This window comes from Sturnira hondurensis, unplaced genomic scaffold (genome assembly GCF_014824575.4).
Source record: "Sturnira hondurensis isolate 20B ecotype Veracruz unplaced genomic scaffold, ASM1482457v3 Scaffold0007865, whole genome shotgun sequence".
NCBI classification, from domain to species: Eukaryota; Metazoa; Chordata; class Mammalia; order Chiroptera; family Phyllostomidae; genus Sturnira; species Sturnira hondurensis.
The window spans coordinates 13,337,668-13,354,852 of record NW_028080496.1 but is presented as its reverse complement, the minus strand read 5'-3'; the positions used below and the strand labels follow the sequence as shown (position 1 = coordinate 13,354,852).

Genomic DNA, 17,185 nt, shown 5'->3' with positions numbered 1-17,185 from the left:
TGACTGGAGCTGCTGAGTTAGGTCACCTGTGTGTCTCTCTTTCCCCATTAATTGGACACAGGGTCCAGGCAGGACTCTTGCTCACCTCTCCCCAGAGCCGTGCACATGGGGGAAGGCCAGGAAACATTAGTTGGGTGAATGAACAAAATAGTTCATTCATCCTGACTTTTAATCCTCACCCAAGAAATGTTTATTGATTTTTTAAAGATTTTTATTTATTTATTTTAGAGATGGGGAAGGGAAGGAGAAAGAGAAAGAGAAAAACATAAATGTGTGGTTGTGTCTTGTGCGCCCCCTACTGGGGACCTGGCCCATGACCCAGGCATGTGCCCTGACTGGGAATCAAACCAGCGACCCTTTGGTTCACAGGCCTGCACTCAGTCCACTGAGCCACACCAGCCAGGGCTGGTTATTGATTTTTTGAGAGAGAGAGAGAGAAACACTGATCTGTTGCCTCCCATATGTGTCCGGACTGGGCACTGAACCCACAGTCCTGGCATATGAGGGTTCAATCCCCAGTCAGTGCCCATATAAGAGTCAACCAGTGAATGCATCAGTAAGTGAAACAACAGATTAATGTTTCTCCCTCTGTCTCTCTGAAATCAATACGTAAAAAAAAACTTAAAGAAGCTATTTAACTAAAAAAAGTATGGGAAATAAAAGACAAACATTTTTTAAATCCCTCAGTTACATATATTAGAAATCTGAAATGAGTCCTGTCAAGGGGTGCCCCTGAACTCTGGGACTTGATGGGATAGAACCTTCTTCAGCCGAAGGAGATAATGAGGGAGGCCGGGGAAACGAGCCTTGGCCCGACACACACACTGGGCTTCGCCACCCGTGTTCCGCTTTGTGTCTGGGGGGATGAGACAGACGCTGGGGAGAGGGGCCCCAGTAACAGAAGTCCTCTCCCCTTCAAGGCAGTGATGGCCAGTGACTTCGCGGTGCCCAGGTTCCGCTACCTCGAGAGACTCTTAATTGTTCACGGGCACTGGTGTTACTCCCGGCTCGCCAACATGGTGCTCTACTTCTTCTACAAAAACACGGTAGGTGTCAGATGCTGCAGGTCTCTGAGGTTTGCGTGCAAAGGCCTGAGCTGAGACTTAGGGGACCGTTCCACAAATGCGGCCAGGAGGCCGGCCTGCAGCCCCCCACGCGGGCGTCCTTCTTGAGCTTCGCCAGTGAACCCCCTCGCCTGGCCTCTCAGCTCAGACATCTGTCTCTCGGGCACACACGGGTGGCTGCATCTCACAGGGAGAAGGTCGTGGAGAAAGGTAGATCATTCCAGCATGTCCGCTTTGTAACGAGAAGTGGAGTAACCCTGAGGTCCCGGACTCTGCGCCAGGTCCTGTGGCTAGCAGAGCCAAGGCCACGTTTATCCCCAGTCCCTGGAACTCTGCCTCCTAAGCTCCCAGCCGCCCGCCCCGGTGGTGTGTTTCTCAGGAGCAGGCCGCCGATGTGACCGCAGATGGGAGTGCCCTCGTCCGTGCTTTCCATAGAGCAGGCGGGGGGCGGGGGGGGGGGGTGCCCAGCAGCAGTGTGCCCGGTGGTCCTGGATGCAGCTCGAGAGCACTCAGGCCCAGAGCCACTGTCAGGTTGACGGCACGCCCACAGCAGGCTGGGAGTGTANAGAGCAGGCGGGGGGCGGGGGGGGGGGTGCCCAGCAGCAGTGTGCCCGGTGGTCCTGGATGCAGCTCGAGAGCACTCAGGCCCAGAGCCACTGTCAGGTTGACGGCACGCCCACAGCAGGCTGGGAGTGTACGTCCAAGGCAGGGGACAACCTGCAGGGGCTGGTCATGCTGTCCCCTTCCAGCCGGCTCAGTCTGAGGGGACCCTTTGGTGAGGCCGTGCCCAGCCGGGCTGGCGGAGGTCAGCTCCGTCTGCAGAGGCTGGGCCCCAGGGCCTGGTCCAGTTAGCGCTGGTCCTGCCGTGTGACTCCTAGTCTCTGCATCACTGGGATGACTCCTAGTCTCTGCATCACTGGGATGACTCCTAGTCTCTGCATCACTGGGCCCTGGGCAGACGGTCACCATCCTCCATAGCCCACGGGAGGGACGTGTGGCCAGTCCAGAACCCTGCTCTGCTTGTAAGGGGGACGGACAGCCTGCTGAGGAGCTGCTGCCTGGCCTCCAGCCCCTGATTTCTGCGGCTGAACAACGAACCCAGAGACAGAGTAAGTAAACTTGTAGATGACATGACCTTGCGGCGTAGCCCTGCAGGTCCGCCCTGCAGACGGGAGACTGTGGCGCCGGTGTTGAGACCATCCTGTGCTCTTCTGAGAAAAAGTCACGTGCAATACAGGGGAAGGCCTACGTCCTGTTTTATTTTCCTGATTCCAGGAAAAACATCTCCACGCTAACTCTAGACTGCTGTCAGATCACCTCTTGTTCGTGTTCTTAATGCTTTGTTCCGGAGGTGTAGACCTATTTCCCTCTTGCCTTCCACCCCTGTGCCCTCTCCCCCGCACCCACCTGTTTTTTGAAAGGTCTTCTAGCAAATGAGTACAGATGCTTGGGACCAGCCAGGGCACGTCTAACTGGACAGGCTGGATTCTGGGAATTAATTCCAATTAGCTTCTGCCTGGGGCTCTGTCTGAGGGAGGCTGTCCTGCCGCTGCCTGGTGACTCTCCCGAGGCTCACATGCACAGCTGCAGACCTCAGGGTCCCCAGCTCCCAAGGGGGTGGTGCTTTGAGTGAGGGTGAGCGGGGCTGGGGGGTGGGACCAACCCTGTTTCTGTCACTCATTATTTCTACAGTCTTGAGCGAGTCATTGGCGGTTGATGGATTTGGGGTTTTCTTCATCCAAAAACAAATCAGAACATGGGAACTGAGCCCCGCGCTCCATGGTTCCTAGTGAAAGTGGCCCAGACTGCGAGGAAGGGCAGCCAGCGGTTCAGATGCAAATGGGGGGCGGGGGCCTGGGCAGCGGGCAGGCCCCTGCCTGGCACAAGGAAGCCGTCCTCACTGGGGGCACAAGGGTGGGAAGGACATCGCTCCCGGTTTTATTCCACATATGGTGCAAGGCCTCTGTTAACAAGCTCTTGATCTACTTGAGAAGTTCAAGGATAATCAGTGTGCCTCCCAAAGTGAGGAATTCACTTGTTTTAGGAACAAATTGGCCTTCCTTTCGAATAAAGAGGAGAGACGTTTCCATAGCAACAGTGGTTTGAGAAGAGAGCTCCTGGTACCGCAGGAAAGAAAAATCTCGATTACCCTGGTACTTTCCCTCGTTTCTCAGTGCTGCTTGCTCACTGATGACTCTCGGGGCCGCCGAGCCTGTGGCTGTGGGTGGGAGAAAGGCCGGCGTGGGAATGAGGCCAGGGAGAAAGTCGATGAGAAAGGCACGTCTGTCTGTCCATCTTCAGCATAGAAGGGGAAGGGTGCATCCCATCGTAGGCGAGACTGGGGCTTGGGTGGTGTGAGTCCCAGTCGGTCACTCCATGCGCAGGCTGTCAAGTCATCTGACCTTCAGGGCAGGCCTTCAGTGTGTCTGGTCAGCACTCGGAAGCTCGGAGAGGTTGAGTGACTGACTCAGGGCCAATATGGTAGGTGGTGGCAGTTCCAGACCGAAGCCCAGGCCGTGGTCTGTGGTGGCCAGCCAAGGACTTCCTGTCACTGTGCCCCCTCCCTCTTGGGGCAGGTCACGCCCTCTGGGCCAAGCCCTATGAGCAATGGAACAGATTGGATGTGTTACCCATACAGTGGCCACAATCGAGTCACTTAAGATGAGGGGGCCTCAACTTCCTTTTCTCTGAACCGGGGGACCCCCACAGCCCTGCAGAGCCTCAAAGGAAATGACGGTACTGTTAACAGTAAGAACGGAAGGTGTGGGTCAGCTCCCACAGGGTGCAAGGCGCTCTCTGAGGCCTTTAAGTGTACTCGCTCGTTAACCCTCACGGCAGCCCCGTGGCTAAGGGGTGCTGCTCTGTGCCCGGTCCATAGATAGGGACAAGAAGCAGGAGGGGTCTGATGGCCTGGGCCGAGCTGCCTGGTTCATCGCGGTAGGAATGCTTTTCAATGGCTGGGACTGCTGTGCAAGCCCCTCGTATAAAAGCATCAGGCCACTGGCCTTCAGTGGTCAGGCAGCAGAGGGAAGAGACCTGCCCAAGCCCTCCTGTGCGGAGCGTGGGCTGGAGGGGGCTGTGGAGGGTCCCCGACCTTCAGTTTCCTGCTGGCAAAGCTGGGGTTGGGGGGGAGCGTAAGGACCAGCGATAATGCCTATAGCTCACCCACCAGCCGAGGGCGCGGCAGGTGCCAGCTCTTGGTTGTGGTCAGCCACGTTGCCGTCGTCAACTTTGCTGCCATGCCTGTGTGGGTGTCCCCACAATGGGAGTCCGTGGTTACTTGCTCTTTCTCCTCCCAAGGGTCCGTCGTTGCAGAGGGAGGCAGCATCTCAGGCATGGTTCAGTTTAGGGCCACGGAGGAGGGGTACAAGGGAAGCAGCCGAGGGTGACTCCACAGTCCCCTGCAAGTGTGAGCTGGCCAGGCCTTTGTTTGCTTTTCAGTGAATGAATGACCTGTGGCTTTCATGTGGCAAGGCCTCAGTGCTCCGGGGGCCACTCCTGGGGATCCCGCAGCCCACCCCTTGTGCTCAAGGGCAGGCAGAGGGCCCTGGAGGAGAAAGAGGGGGTACCGAGGGCACCAAGTTAGAGCCGCCCTGGAGGAAACTGCTGCCCCTAAATGCAGCCTTTGGAGCCGGGCCCTGCAGACCCGCAGGCCCCTCGGATGAGCCTCCGCAAGGGCATCTGGGAACTGACTGCTCCCCTTCCTCCTCTCTCGGTTTCAGATGTTCGTGTGCCTCCTGTTTTGGTTCCAGTTCTACTGTGGCTTCTCCGCGTCCGCCATGATCGACCAGTGGTATCTGATCTTCTTCAACCTGCTCTTCTCGTCGCTCCCCCAGCTGGTGACTGGGGTGCTGGACAAGGACGTGCCGGCGCTGGTGCTGCTGGCGGAGCCACAGCTCTACCGGAGCGGCCAGAACCGGGAGGTGAGGTCCTCCCGCCCGGCCCCCAGCCTTTCTTTCCTTCACATTCTGGAAAGCGCAAGTCCCCAGCCTTCCCGGTCCAGACTTGTAGGGAATTTTTATTTGAGCCAAACTGACGGCAGTTGCTGGGAAGAAAAACTTCGGCGAGTTGAGAGAATGCTCCAGAGAAGGGCGGTTTTGCACCTTATTTTGTACATTATAATCAAAAGCGGAGGCAGAAGAGGCTTCCATGAAGGCCATTGGTGATGGAGCAGGGAGGCAGGCAAAGCAGAGGGGAGACTTCTGGGCTTGGAGAAGAGGTAGAGTGATGGACACACACTTCTTTGAGGCAGTGGGCACAGGACAGTTAGTAGTCCACAATGAATGCGATAATAATTACATTGGAGGGATTCGTGGTCTCCCTCTGATGAGGGGGCTGGGCCCCAAGGGGTCCGAAAAAAGGACATTACCTTTATTCCAAAGGTTTGTCATTGTAGGTGAAGAAAGACCGTACATGGCTCAGTTACGGTAAAGATTGACCTTTGCCAGGGGAGATTCCAGGCTGGGGCACGACTACCTGCCATAAACTGCGGTTAGTTACTAAGTTTTCATTTCAGACCATCATGTGTGGTCTCATTAGCTCTCTGGGTTTGCAAAGCTTGCCTCAGGCCTCCCCTGAATGGCTCAGGCTTAGGGTGGGGGGTCCCTTCCCGCCCACGTCTAGAATCCGACCAATGAGAGAAGAGAATGAATTCTGTCTGCTTGACTGTGCTTTGTGATTGGTGGGACGAGGAAATCAAGATGTGTCCGTTGAATGTACACAGTGTTTTTGTGTATTTATTGACCTCAGTAAAACTTTAAAAGGAGGATTTTTTTTTTAAGTACAATGGGGTAGAAACTATCCCCACACTAGAGTTTCCAATCAAATGGGCTGAAGAAGAACAGCTGTGATTTTAGCTCGGGACTTCCCATCGGATTGTTATTGTATTTTATTTTTTTAAAGATATTGCTCATTTATTTTTTAGACAACGGGAAAGACAGGGGGAGAAATTAGAAGTTGTCTCTTGCAGGCTCCCAACCCGGGCCCCCCACCTGCAACCCAGGCATGAGTCTCAACCGGGAATCCAACCGGCAGCCCTTCCACCAAGCAGCTGAGCCACACCCGCCGGGGCTCTGATATTTTATTGTCCAGTAATCTCGGTCAGTCACCGTGATAGCGGCCGCCGGAGCGGGGCTTATTTTCCTAAAATAACCCCTCCAAAATGGGACTTATTTTGGGGGAGAATTCGCAGGAAGATAAACCCACAGGGAAACTGTTGAAAGAACCAGTGGATACAAACAGATGTAAATACACGTAAAGACGCCACATGGATCGACACGCTGATTACCAGCTATTTCTAACCAGCCGTCAGAGGGAGCCTTGGAAGGGCTGCTCCTCAGCTGGCTAGAAGGAGCACGTGTGCGCAGAGGGAATGGGGCTCCACGGCGCCCCCAACAGTCTCTAGTTCAGAATTTGTTTACGAACCAGCTGACTTCCCCAATGTCACCTCTGTTGAAGGCGGTGGGTTCCCGCGGAAGCCCGCAGCACAGGGCGACTCCCGGCAGGCAGATGAGGCTGACCCCTGCGTGCACCTGTCACCTGGAGGAATTCCTGTACTCGGCTGGGACTTGTCTGCCCCACTGTGGGACCAAGACAGGGGACTTAGGCCAACAGGAAGGGCCCAGGCGGCACCTTCCCAAGTGCTTAGGACATGCCCCTCTAGTCTGCTCTGGAAGTCACAGGGTCAAGTTCGTGTAGTCACCCAGACAATGAAGATGTGTTGAGCCTATAATCTGGTCATTTTTGCTCTTGGTGTCCCGCTTCGTGATTTTGACATTAGGAAACCCCCCTATCCAATTCTAAGAGATCACTTTTAAGAAACATAGGGGAGTTCTGGCCAGTGTGGCTTGGTTGTTTGGAGCATTGTCCTGTGCACCAGAAGGTTGTGGGTTCGATTCCCGGTCAGGGCATATACGGAGATCTGGGGGCACATTTGGAAGATACTTCTCTCTTACATCAGTGTTTTTCCCTCTCTAAGGTCAATAAAAACATATCCTCAGATGAAGATTTTAAAAAAATTTTCTGATATGTTTTATTGATTATGCCATATAGTTGTCCCATTTCCCTCCTTCATTCCCCTCCACCCTGCACACCCCCTCCCCCACCATGCCCCACCTTTAGTTTATGTCCATGTGTCACAAGTTCTTTAGATTATGTATTTCCCACACTATTCTTGCCCTCCCCCTGTCTATTTTCTGCCTACCATCTATGCTACTTATTCTCTGTACCTTCTCCCCTCTTCTCCTCCTCCCACTCCCCTGTTGCTAACCCTCCATGTGTTCTTCATTTCTATGGTTCTGCTCCTGATCTAGCTGTCCTATTAGTTTGCTTTTGTTTTAGGTGTGGTTGTTAATAACTGTGAGTTTGCTGTCCTTTCACTGTTCATATTTTTTATCTTCTTTTTCTTACATAATTTTCTTTAACATTTCATAGAATAAGGGCTTGGTGATGATGAACTCCTTGAATTTGACCTTATCTGAGAAGCACTTTATCTGCCCTTCCATTCTAAATGAAAGCTTTGCTGGATAAAGCAATCTTGGCTGTAGGTCTTTGGATTTCATGACTTGGAATACTTCTTTCCAGCCCCTTCTTGCCTGTAAGGTCTCTTTTGAGAAATCTGCTGACAGTCTGATGGGAACTCCTTTGTAGGTGACTGTCCCCTTATCTCTTGCTGCTTCTAGGATTCTGTCCTTCATTTTAATCTTGGCTAATGTAATTATGGTGTGCCTTGGTATGTTCCTTCTTGGGTCCAACTTCTTTAGGACTCTGAACTTCCTGGATTTCCTGGAATTTTACTGCCTTTGCCAGACTGGGGGAGTTCTCCTTTATTATTTTTTCAAATAAGTTTTCCACTTGTTGCTGTTCCCCTTCCCCTTCTGGTACCCCTATAATCCAGATGTTGGAATGTTTAAAGATGTCCTGGAGGTTCCTAAGCCTCTCCTCATTTTTTTGAATTCTTGATACTTTATATTTTTCTGTTTGATCATTTCTTTCTTCCTTCTGGTCCACTCCCTTGATTTGAGTCCCAGTTTCCTCGCCATCACTACTGGTTTCCTGTGCACTTCCTTTCATTTCAATTAGTTTAGCCTTCATTTGTTCCTCTAATTTGTGACTATAATCAACCAGTTCTGTGAGCATCCTGATCACCAGTATTTTGAACTGTGCATCTGAGAGGTTGGCTATCTCTTGGTCACTTGGAAGTATTGGCTCTAGGACTTTGAGCTGTTCTTCTGCTTGAACCATAATGTTTTGGTCTGTTCGTGCCTGTTATGTATGAGGGGAGGAGCCTTAGGTGTTCACCAGAGCGGGGCAACCCAGTCACTAGGTTGTGATGCTGTATGTGGGGGCGGGGTCAGAGAGGGGCAATGGCACTTGTTCCACACACTCCCGGATTTTGGTCTTCTCTGCTGCTTCCCGCAAGCAAATTGGGCCCTTCTGGTGCTGTTTGCCGGACGTGTGGGCTTGTGCACCCTCCAGGACCCTGTGGGTCTCTCCAATGAACTCTCTGTGAGCCTGGGAGACTCTCTCAGCACCTCGACCCCCGAAAGTTTTTTGAATTGGTGTTTTTAGGCCTTAATTCCCAGCGCTGGGGCCCTGGTTTGCGCAGTCTGTCTCACTGCTCATTTTTTTGCCTGGTTTATCTGCACACGAATGTGTGACCGCGGTCAGCCAGCCACCTTGTGCCCCCACTGGGTCTGCCCGTTGCCACCCCACACCTGGGATCTGCCAATTGCTGTCTGCATGCCTGGATCAGTCTGGCCACTTTTTCCTGCACAACCCCGCTCCACCAGCCACTGACTCTGCCCCTCTTACCGGTCTGGATGAATGGTTCGTTGTTGTCAGACTTCTGTACAGTTCAATTTTCTGTCTGTTTTGGTTGCATTTTTGTTACTAATTTCTGTTGTCTTTAAACTTGGTGGTGCGAGGAGGCACCGTGTTTCCACCTACGCCTCCATCTTGGCTGGAAGACCTTAAAAAAGTTTTCAAAGAAAGACACCTAGGGAGAGAAAATGCTGACAAAGGAGGAGCAGAACTCAGATTGAGGGGAGATGCCCCCAACTCCCCACCTCACCCCAGAAGGTCTGCAGAGGCATGCACTCCCCTGTAACTGCCATGCCTGTTCTTGTGTCTCAGGAGTACGGGCCCTGGACCTTCTGGTTAAACATGGCCGACGCCGCCTTCCAGAGCCTGGTTTGCTTTTTCATCCCTTACCTGGTAAGTTGGCACCTGGCCCAGTCACCCCCCCGTCCGGGCCCCATTGGTGGCCCGCAGACCCAGGACACCGCTGTCTTTCAGGCCTACTACGACTCAGATGTGGACGTGTTCACCTGGGGCACGCCCATCACCGCCATCGCTCTCTTCACCTTCCTGCTGCACCTGGGCATTGAGACCAAGACCTGGGTAAGAGCTCTGGGCCCCTCACGTCCATGCAGGTCTGCAAGATCTGGAAGGTTCTGAGCAAACAGGACTGTAAAGCCGACCTCACTGGGGCAAAAAGGAGATGATGCACAGGCCTCAGCCCGTGCCCCGCACTCCTGGGCAGCCTGTAGCTCCTTCCCGCCCTTCCCCTACTTAACCACATGCTCTTCTTCCCTTGACGCACTGACTTCCGTCTGCCCATCTGTGTCCAGGTTGGTCCGCAGGCTCCCAGGCCGCACCACCACCCAGTCCCCAGAGCTCTGTTTCCACTAAGCCCTTAGATCCCAAGGGGTGTCCAGCCTGCGGCCCGGGGGCCACGTGCAGCCCAGGATGCTATGGATACAGCCCAACACGAAATCGTGAATTTACTTAAAACCTGATGAGATTGTTTTTTGTGATGATGTGTCACAATGTATTTAATGTGGGGCCCGAGACAACAACTCTTCTTCCGGCGTGGCTCAGAGATGCCACAAGGTCAGGTAGCTCTGCCCAGGGGGGCAGCGGGCACAGCCACTGACGACCCACCGTGTCTTTGCCCTCCCCACCCAGACCTGGCTCAACTGGACGGCTTGTGGCTTCAGTGCCCTCTTGTTCTTCTCCGTGGCTTTGGTCTACAACGCCTCCTGTGCAACATGCTACCCTCCGTCCAACCCGTACTGGACAATGCAGACGCTTCTGGGCGACCCCGTGTTCTACTTGACTTGTCTCATAGCGCCAGTCACCGCGCTGCTGCCCAGGTGGGTGTTGGGGATGCTGTCCCCCCAAGTCCTCCAGGAATTTGGGGGACAAATCTCAGAAAGCTTCTCCAAGGCAAAACCCCACAGTGGGGGCTGACTGCTCCGTGTGTGTTCTTTCCAGGTTGCTTTTCAAAGCCCTACAGGGGAGCCTGTTCCCCACCAAGCTCCAGCTGGCTCGCCAGTTGGCCAAGAGGTGCCCCAGGAAATTTGGTTCTCCCCAAGAGACTCAGGGACCCCTCCCAGGAGAAGCGAGGCCTGAACCCTCAGAGCAGAGTTGTGTCAGCGTTTCGGGGCCCGTCTCCCAGAACTGTACTTCACAGGGGTCTTGGCACATGCCCTGGCCCCCCAGCTCCCCAGAGGCCGGCAAGGAGGCCAGCGCGGTGCACGTGAGCATGCCTTTGAGGGGTGCGTTGGACGGTCAGGCCTCGGGGTCCTCCAGGCCTCTGGAGGCTGCTCTGGGAACGTGTCCTGGGGACCCCAAAACGAAAACGCCTAGCACCAGCAGGGCAGCCGCCCTCTCATCCATCTTCAGCCTCTCCAACTTGGGCTCACTCAGCTGGATTTCCTCCCTGCCCCTGGTCAACGGCCTGGGCAGTGTCTTCCAGTTCTCCCGGAGTGGTTTGCAGGCGGACAAGCAGGAGGCCGAGTTCCTGCCCAGGCCCCCTCAGCCGGACCAGGACCTGTGTGGCCTGGGCAAGCCAGCCACCGACTACTTCTAGGGGCCTTGTCCAGGGCGGCGGGGCTCGTAAAATGGCCTTTTTGTTTTTATAACATAGATACTGATTTTATTTATGTTTCTTATTTGCACAGAGGAGTTCTAGTGAGGTGTATTTTATATGTTTCCAGGGCTCGTGCCGGAAACGAGAGGTACCAAAAAAAAAAACCCAACAAAGTTTATTTTTTAAAAGTTCTAAGTAGAGTATATTGCAAAGGAAAAGTCAGAGCTTTATTGTATATAAAAGTTGAAAGAGTGACCTTTGAAAAGTGTGTTTAGATTTGTTATTTTTTTCCATCTCATTTTGTGAGGAAACACGGTATGATGGGTTTGGTCCCTCAGGTGTAAGCTTGGCTGCTCTTGCATGTGAGGGTGAGCAGAGGAGTGAGGGGAGGGGACAGGGCCGGCCCGTGACCCCAGCCTCAGGGCCTCTACAGTCCGTCCTCCGTCTCCACAGCTGGGAGGGCGGGGCTCCACGTCACCCATGGAAGGGAAAGTGAGACCTCAAAAAAAAAACCCCGCCTGGACGAAGTTCACTGCCACGTTCAACCTCACACGGGCATTTCATAAAGATCGCCCTGGGGGTACCTCAGTCCCTATGCAGGGTCTGGCCTGTCAGAATCATCACAAGCAATAAACAAGCCTCACCTTGCAGAGAGAACGTGTGACATTGTGACTGCGCGACCCAACAGAGCATGCCTGAGCACCAAGGTGCACGTCCTCACGGCACTGCCTTTCAGACGCCCGGCAGGAATGGCCTCGCTCCAAAGCTGCAGGCCACCCTTAGTTGGCCTTTTGTGCTTTCTGCAAGGCCGACTCTGTGACACTCCAAGCAAATTCTTTTTTTACCACTGAAATTAGTATTTCCAAGCCAATAATTTTAGAAGTGGTTGATTTTTTGCACAGGCTGGTATGGCTCAATGGGTTGAGTGCCAGCCTGCAAACCAAAGGGTCACAGGTTCAATTCCCAGTCATTGCACTTGCCCAGGTGGCGAGCCAAGTCCCCAGTAGGGGGCATGTGAGAGTTTCTCTCTCTTTCTCCCTCCTTTCCCCTTTCCCTACAAATAAATAAAATAAAATATAAAGCCCTGGCTGGTGTAGTTCAGTGTGGATTGAGCACAGGCCTGCAAACCACATGATCGCGGTTCGATTCCCAGTCAGGGCACATTCCTGGGTTGCAGGCAGGTTCCCATCAGGGGACTCACGAGAGGCAACCATACATTGGTATTTCTCTCCTTCTCTCCTTCCCTTCCCCTCTAAAGATAAATAAATAAAAAAATCTAAAGAAAAATAAAAAATAAAAAAGAATTCACTTGTTTAAAAAAATAAAATAAATAAAATAAAATATGTCGCTGGTTTTTAGAGATTTTTGACTCTGCAACTCGCCTTTTAAAGTAACAAGAAGTGATCAAAAATAATAATAATAATAAATGACACATGATACACTAGTTCCAGCAAATAGTCCACATGCAGAGAAATGCAAAAATGTTCAGGAAGTTGAGGTTAAGCCATTATACTTCTAGGGTGAAGCTGTGAGTTGAGGAGACTTGGCCAAGGGCCAGGGTTAGTATGTCTCTAATTTGAAGTCGTCACTTGTTATTTTAACTTTTTAATTGATTTTTTTAAAGAGAGAGAGAGAAACATGGATTTGTTGTTCCACTCAGTGATGCATTCATTGGTTAATTCCAGTATGTGCCCTGCCCAGGGATCGAACCTGCAACCATGGTGTGTTCTCGACATGGTGTGTCGAGATTACACTCTAACCAACTGAGCTGCCCGGCCAGAGCTTCATCAGTTGTTATTTTAAACAAAAGGCCGCACACTGGGAAGCATACGAAATGTGCAGAAATACTTAACCAGCTTCTTCCTCTTCTTGGACTCTGCTCTGTGCAACAGACAGCTCAGGGTCTGTGACCCAGAACCTGGGCTTTCAGGGTGCAAGTGGCTGCAGTAGTTTCTCTGGAAAACATTCTCCAGTACTGACCCCGAGTCAGGGAGAGCTGCGCCTCAGCCACCCTGGGGGACACCTGCCCTCCAGGCTTGCTGATGGATCAGGGATCTTAAGCACAAACCCCACAGCTTCCATGGAGAGTGTCCCAGACTGGGGAACATGTGCTGAGGCCGGTATGTCACTGCATGTGGTTTTTTTTTTCATGGAACTACTAAGACTGACATCCCAGGGACAACTGACCTCCCAGTCCTTGCATCACACCTCTCAGGCTAAAACAGTGTTGCTGGTGCTCAGGATATCACTCAAGCGCATTCGGAAGCTGCCCGGTGGGCCATTACGCCCCCGCCGTCTCCCTCTGCATCTGCCTGGGAAGGCCACTTCAGGACAGCTCTGTGCTCCGATGCAGCGGGCTGCGGATCCCGAGGGACATAACTGCTGCATCTCGCACAAGGACCCACAGAGGGAAGCGCGGCTGCCCACCTCCCTTCTTTAAATACCAGGGAAGGAGCTCTCGCTATTCCAAGCACTTACTATTCTTGAGAGTTTCCAGTGTGGCGACCACCAAAGTGAGCCAGGCCCGCAGCAAGCGAGGGGCTGCCAGCCGTTGCCTGGGCAACAGTCACAAAGGGCAAAGCAGGCCCTTAAAAGGGTCTGCACCCTGACCTGAAGGAGCCCGGCCAGGAAGGCACAGCTCCTCATCCTGCTGCCACCGGCCGTGTGGTCCTAAAAGTCCCGTGGGAACTGAGGTCTGAAGGGACATCACTCGCTGTTCTTAGAAACCAAGGAAGGGGTCAAGTGCAGAGGAGGCAACTTGGACAGCAGTGTTTCTCTTTTGCTGCTGATGTGTAGCCGTGACCCCTTGGGGTGGCCCAGGAGTGGAAGACTGGCCAGGCAGACCCCGCGATGTTCCATCCCTGCTCTGTTGGTAACGTGTCCCCAGGAGTGAGGTGCTCCTGTCCAAGTGGTAAAAGGGCAGGCTCTCCGCCTCTGCCCAGAGCAGGGCAGGGCCTGAGCGTGAACCACCTGTGCCAGCCTTTCCACAGCCCACCCTCCCTGTGGGCACCAGGGTTACGAGGTCCCCCTCATGGCTGAGTGCTGACTGCAAGCTGCAGACAGCCCACCCTCAACACCTGAGGGACCACCAATGGGAGGCTTGTTCTGTGTTTTCTTTGCCCCTGGTTCCCACTGAGAGAGGGTGTCTCCTTTGCAATAATCAGACAGACAGACAATACAGACAGAGTAAACACATAGATATTTCTCAGGCTTTGACATTTTCTCATGCTTTTACTTATATTTGGAGAGAGAAAGGGAGGGGGGAAGAGGGAGAGAAACATCAATGTGTGGTTGCCTCATGCACACCCCCTGCTGGGGACCTGGCCTGCAACCCAGGTATATGCCCTGACTGGGAACAGAACCTGCGACCCTTTGGTTCCAAGGCTGGTGCTCAATCCACTGGGCCACACCTGCCAGGGAAGGCTTTGACCTTCCCAAACAAAAAACAGAGGCACCAATCCCACCAGCTTCCCGATGTGGGAAATGCGAGCTGTTCCAAACACACGCAATTCACTCGAGCATTTATAAGCACATGCCATAAACGGGGCTCCATATGGGGTGTCCCTTGAAAACTTAAGTGTTTTTAGAGATTACAGAAAAGTCCTTATTTTTATCTTTTCTGATTGAAACATGCCCTGGAAGTAGAATCATGCAATTCTACTGCTGAAAATAATATACTCATATTTTTAAAAAGGAAGTGTAATATTACATTCCACTGGGTGAAGAAGGAATGTGATTCTTGGCTACACCTAAAAATTCAGCTGCCTAGTTACTCCTCAAGTAATGAGGAGCCACAGTGACGCGTTCTAACACATGCAGCCCTTCTGCTGGGCGCACAGAGCCAGGCCACCTTCCTGGGCTCGGAGACCGGTCCTGGCAGCCTCACACCCGACCTGAGTCCCGGAGACACTTGGCGCCCCCTGCCTGCGCACGCAGGTTGCATCAGAAATCATTCGGCATTTCCACTGCGCAGGTCAGAGCCCAGCCACGCCGCCGGTGCTCACGATGCGCTGTGAGCCGTGCGCAGAGACCTCCTAGGGCCCTCGGGAGCCCGGGTGGGAAACGGAGCTTCTCGGAGTGCGCGGCTCTGAGCTATTTTTGGCTCTGGTCTGCTGCTGATGCTGCTGCTGCTGCGCGCAGCTTCCTGCTGCGCAGGTTGCAAAAGTAATGAGGGCAACCACCTCTCCCGCGGTTCCTTGTTCTCTCTCCGCTCTGACGGGGATTCCCAAACCCGGCCGGGTGTCGGAATCAAAGAGGCCCCAACCCAGGGCTACGGAGAGGTTTCTTTAAATAAAGATGAAGCCTTGGAGGTAACGGTCCCATGTTTTCCTGAATATATAGACGATGTTGCAGATATCATAATCACCTTTGACAAAAGCATTTTCTTACATTCTTAACCGGTAAAGCACAGCAGAATAGTAAGCCTATTCCAGGAAAATGAGGGGGAGGGGTGTCCCAGGTGAGAAGGTGCATATAAGTAACTCCTGGGCAGGCTTTTAAAAACTGTCCCCCGGCCCAACACACACGCAGGACAGTGAACGCTCTGTCGTGTGGCTTTAATGATTTAAAATAGACATGATATTAATTTGGTTCTCTTGAAACAGGCACCAAATTTTGTCCATGCAACAACCTGGCACTGTCCTGGCCAGGTGGGTCAGTGGGTTGGAGCATCCTCCCGGACACCAAAAGGTCATGCACCTGGTCAGGGTGCATCCCTGGGTTGTGGGTTCAATCCCTGGTTGGGGTGTGTGCAGAAGGCAACTGACCGGTGTTTCTCGCGTCGATGTTTTTCTCTCACCCTTCCCTTCCTCTCTCTCTAAAATCAGTCAACGTGTCCTTGGATGAGGATGAAACAATAATAATAAAAGGAACGAATCTGGTTCGTAGGTGTTGGGCAGCAGCAGCATCTAAATAAATTTTACAAACATTTTTCATCTCTCTCCATCTGTAAGCTTGGAAGTCCACCGACTGGGAGGAGGGGATAGAAATCCAGTTCCTCTGGGGGGAACATCAAGAAGAAAGGGGTGCTGTGTCTTGCACTGGAGCAGAGACACGCTGTCGCTATCCCGGATCAGAAGAGCACAGGGGGCTAGAAGTGGAACCAAACTCGCTGCAGCCTCCTAGTCTGTGTCTGAGGTCCTCACTGCCTGCCTATTGTCTCTCGCTATTACTCTGAAGTCGCTTTCGTTTCCGGTGCGTACAATGCCAAGAACAGCTCACCGCAGTTACTTAGTTTGCAGATATTGTCCCCGCGGTGGGACCGGGGCCTTTAGGAAAGGACACACACCCAGCGGAGCTCAGCCCTCCGAAGGGGCTTGGGATTGGGGAACCGAAGACACAAAGGGTAGGTGATGTCACGGTGGCTGCCTTTGTCCTTGGGAGCCGGAGCAGCTTCCAGCGCACCCCAGACTCTACCCCAGGTGGGAGGGTCCTCATCCACCCCCATCCAAGCCTCTGACCTTCTCCCTCCTGCCAGCTGCCGTGGGGCCAGTCCAGGTCGGTTTTCACCAAGGAAAAAAGGGACCCAAGTGCCACCCTGGCCCGTTTCCCCAGTAACACAAGCAGGCCCAGGAGAAGCTCCCCTCCCAAGGGTCTCTCCATGCCCCTCCCACCATCATCTCCACGCCCCTCCCACCAGTAATCGCCACGCCCCTCCCCTCAGTGGGCCAAGGACGCAAGGCTAGAGTTGCTGGGTTTCCTTGAAGTCACCCCTACAAAAGCCACACCTCCTGCTGCTTGCCGGTGAGTGTCCCTGACCTGAGCAGGTGCAGCCAAGGCGCACTCCTGTCACGGGCTGCGGGCGACACGGGGCCCTTTGGGCTGGTGTCCTCATCACGCTCTTTGCTCTCTCCTCTCCAGAGTCCTCATCCACTTCTGATGTTGGGTCACACTGACACATTCTGCATTTAATAAGGTTTTCCTCCTTTTAATAACAGAATTTCATTTGATATTCACAAAACATCTGTGAGGTAAGAAGTAAGGGCTCTCACCCTATTTCCAGAGCAGGGATCCTAAAACCAGCCAGAAGGCAAAAACACTCACATTCGAGCCTCAACTCTTTCTTCTAAATCTGGAAAGAAGCCCCCGGGGAACTGCGGGATTTCAAAAGGACTTCACATGAGGTGTTTCACGCACTCCTGTCGTCTCTAAAATAACGCCTCAGCGAGGCTCCGTCTTCATGTATTTTCTCAATTGGCAGATACCATCTAGGGGAAGTGCATGGAACTTTTTTTGAGAGAAAGAGAGA

At 53.0% G+C, this 17,185-nt stretch overlaps 1 protein-coding gene across 3 annotated transcripts in view; it reads left to right on the top strand.

Moving 5' to 3' along the window:
• The window catches only part of ATP10A (ATPase phospholipid transporting 10A (putative)), a 106,485-nt gene extending 95,035 nt beyond the window's left edge, over positions 1–11,450 (top strand). Inside the window, exons 17-22 of one of the 3 annotated variants that reach the window (XM_037053802.1) lie at positions 921–1,046; positions 4,787–4,987; positions 9,198–9,278; positions 9,360–9,464; positions 10,032–10,219; positions 10,341–11,450. In XM_037053802.1, coding sequence (XP_036909697.1) covers positions 921–1,046; positions 4,787–4,987; positions 9,198–9,278; positions 9,360–9,464; positions 10,032–10,219; positions 10,341–10,938 — 1,299 coding nt within the window. In that variant the 3' untranslated portion in view covers positions 10,939–11,450. The remainder of the gene's footprint in view (positions 1–920; positions 1,047–4,786; positions 4,988–9,197; positions 9,279–9,359; positions 9,465–10,031; positions 10,220–10,340) is intronic. The other 2 variants (XM_037053804.1, XM_037053805.1) reach the window with 2 other exon arrangements.
• The last annotated feature ends 5,735 nt before the right edge of the window (positions 11,451–17,185 follow it).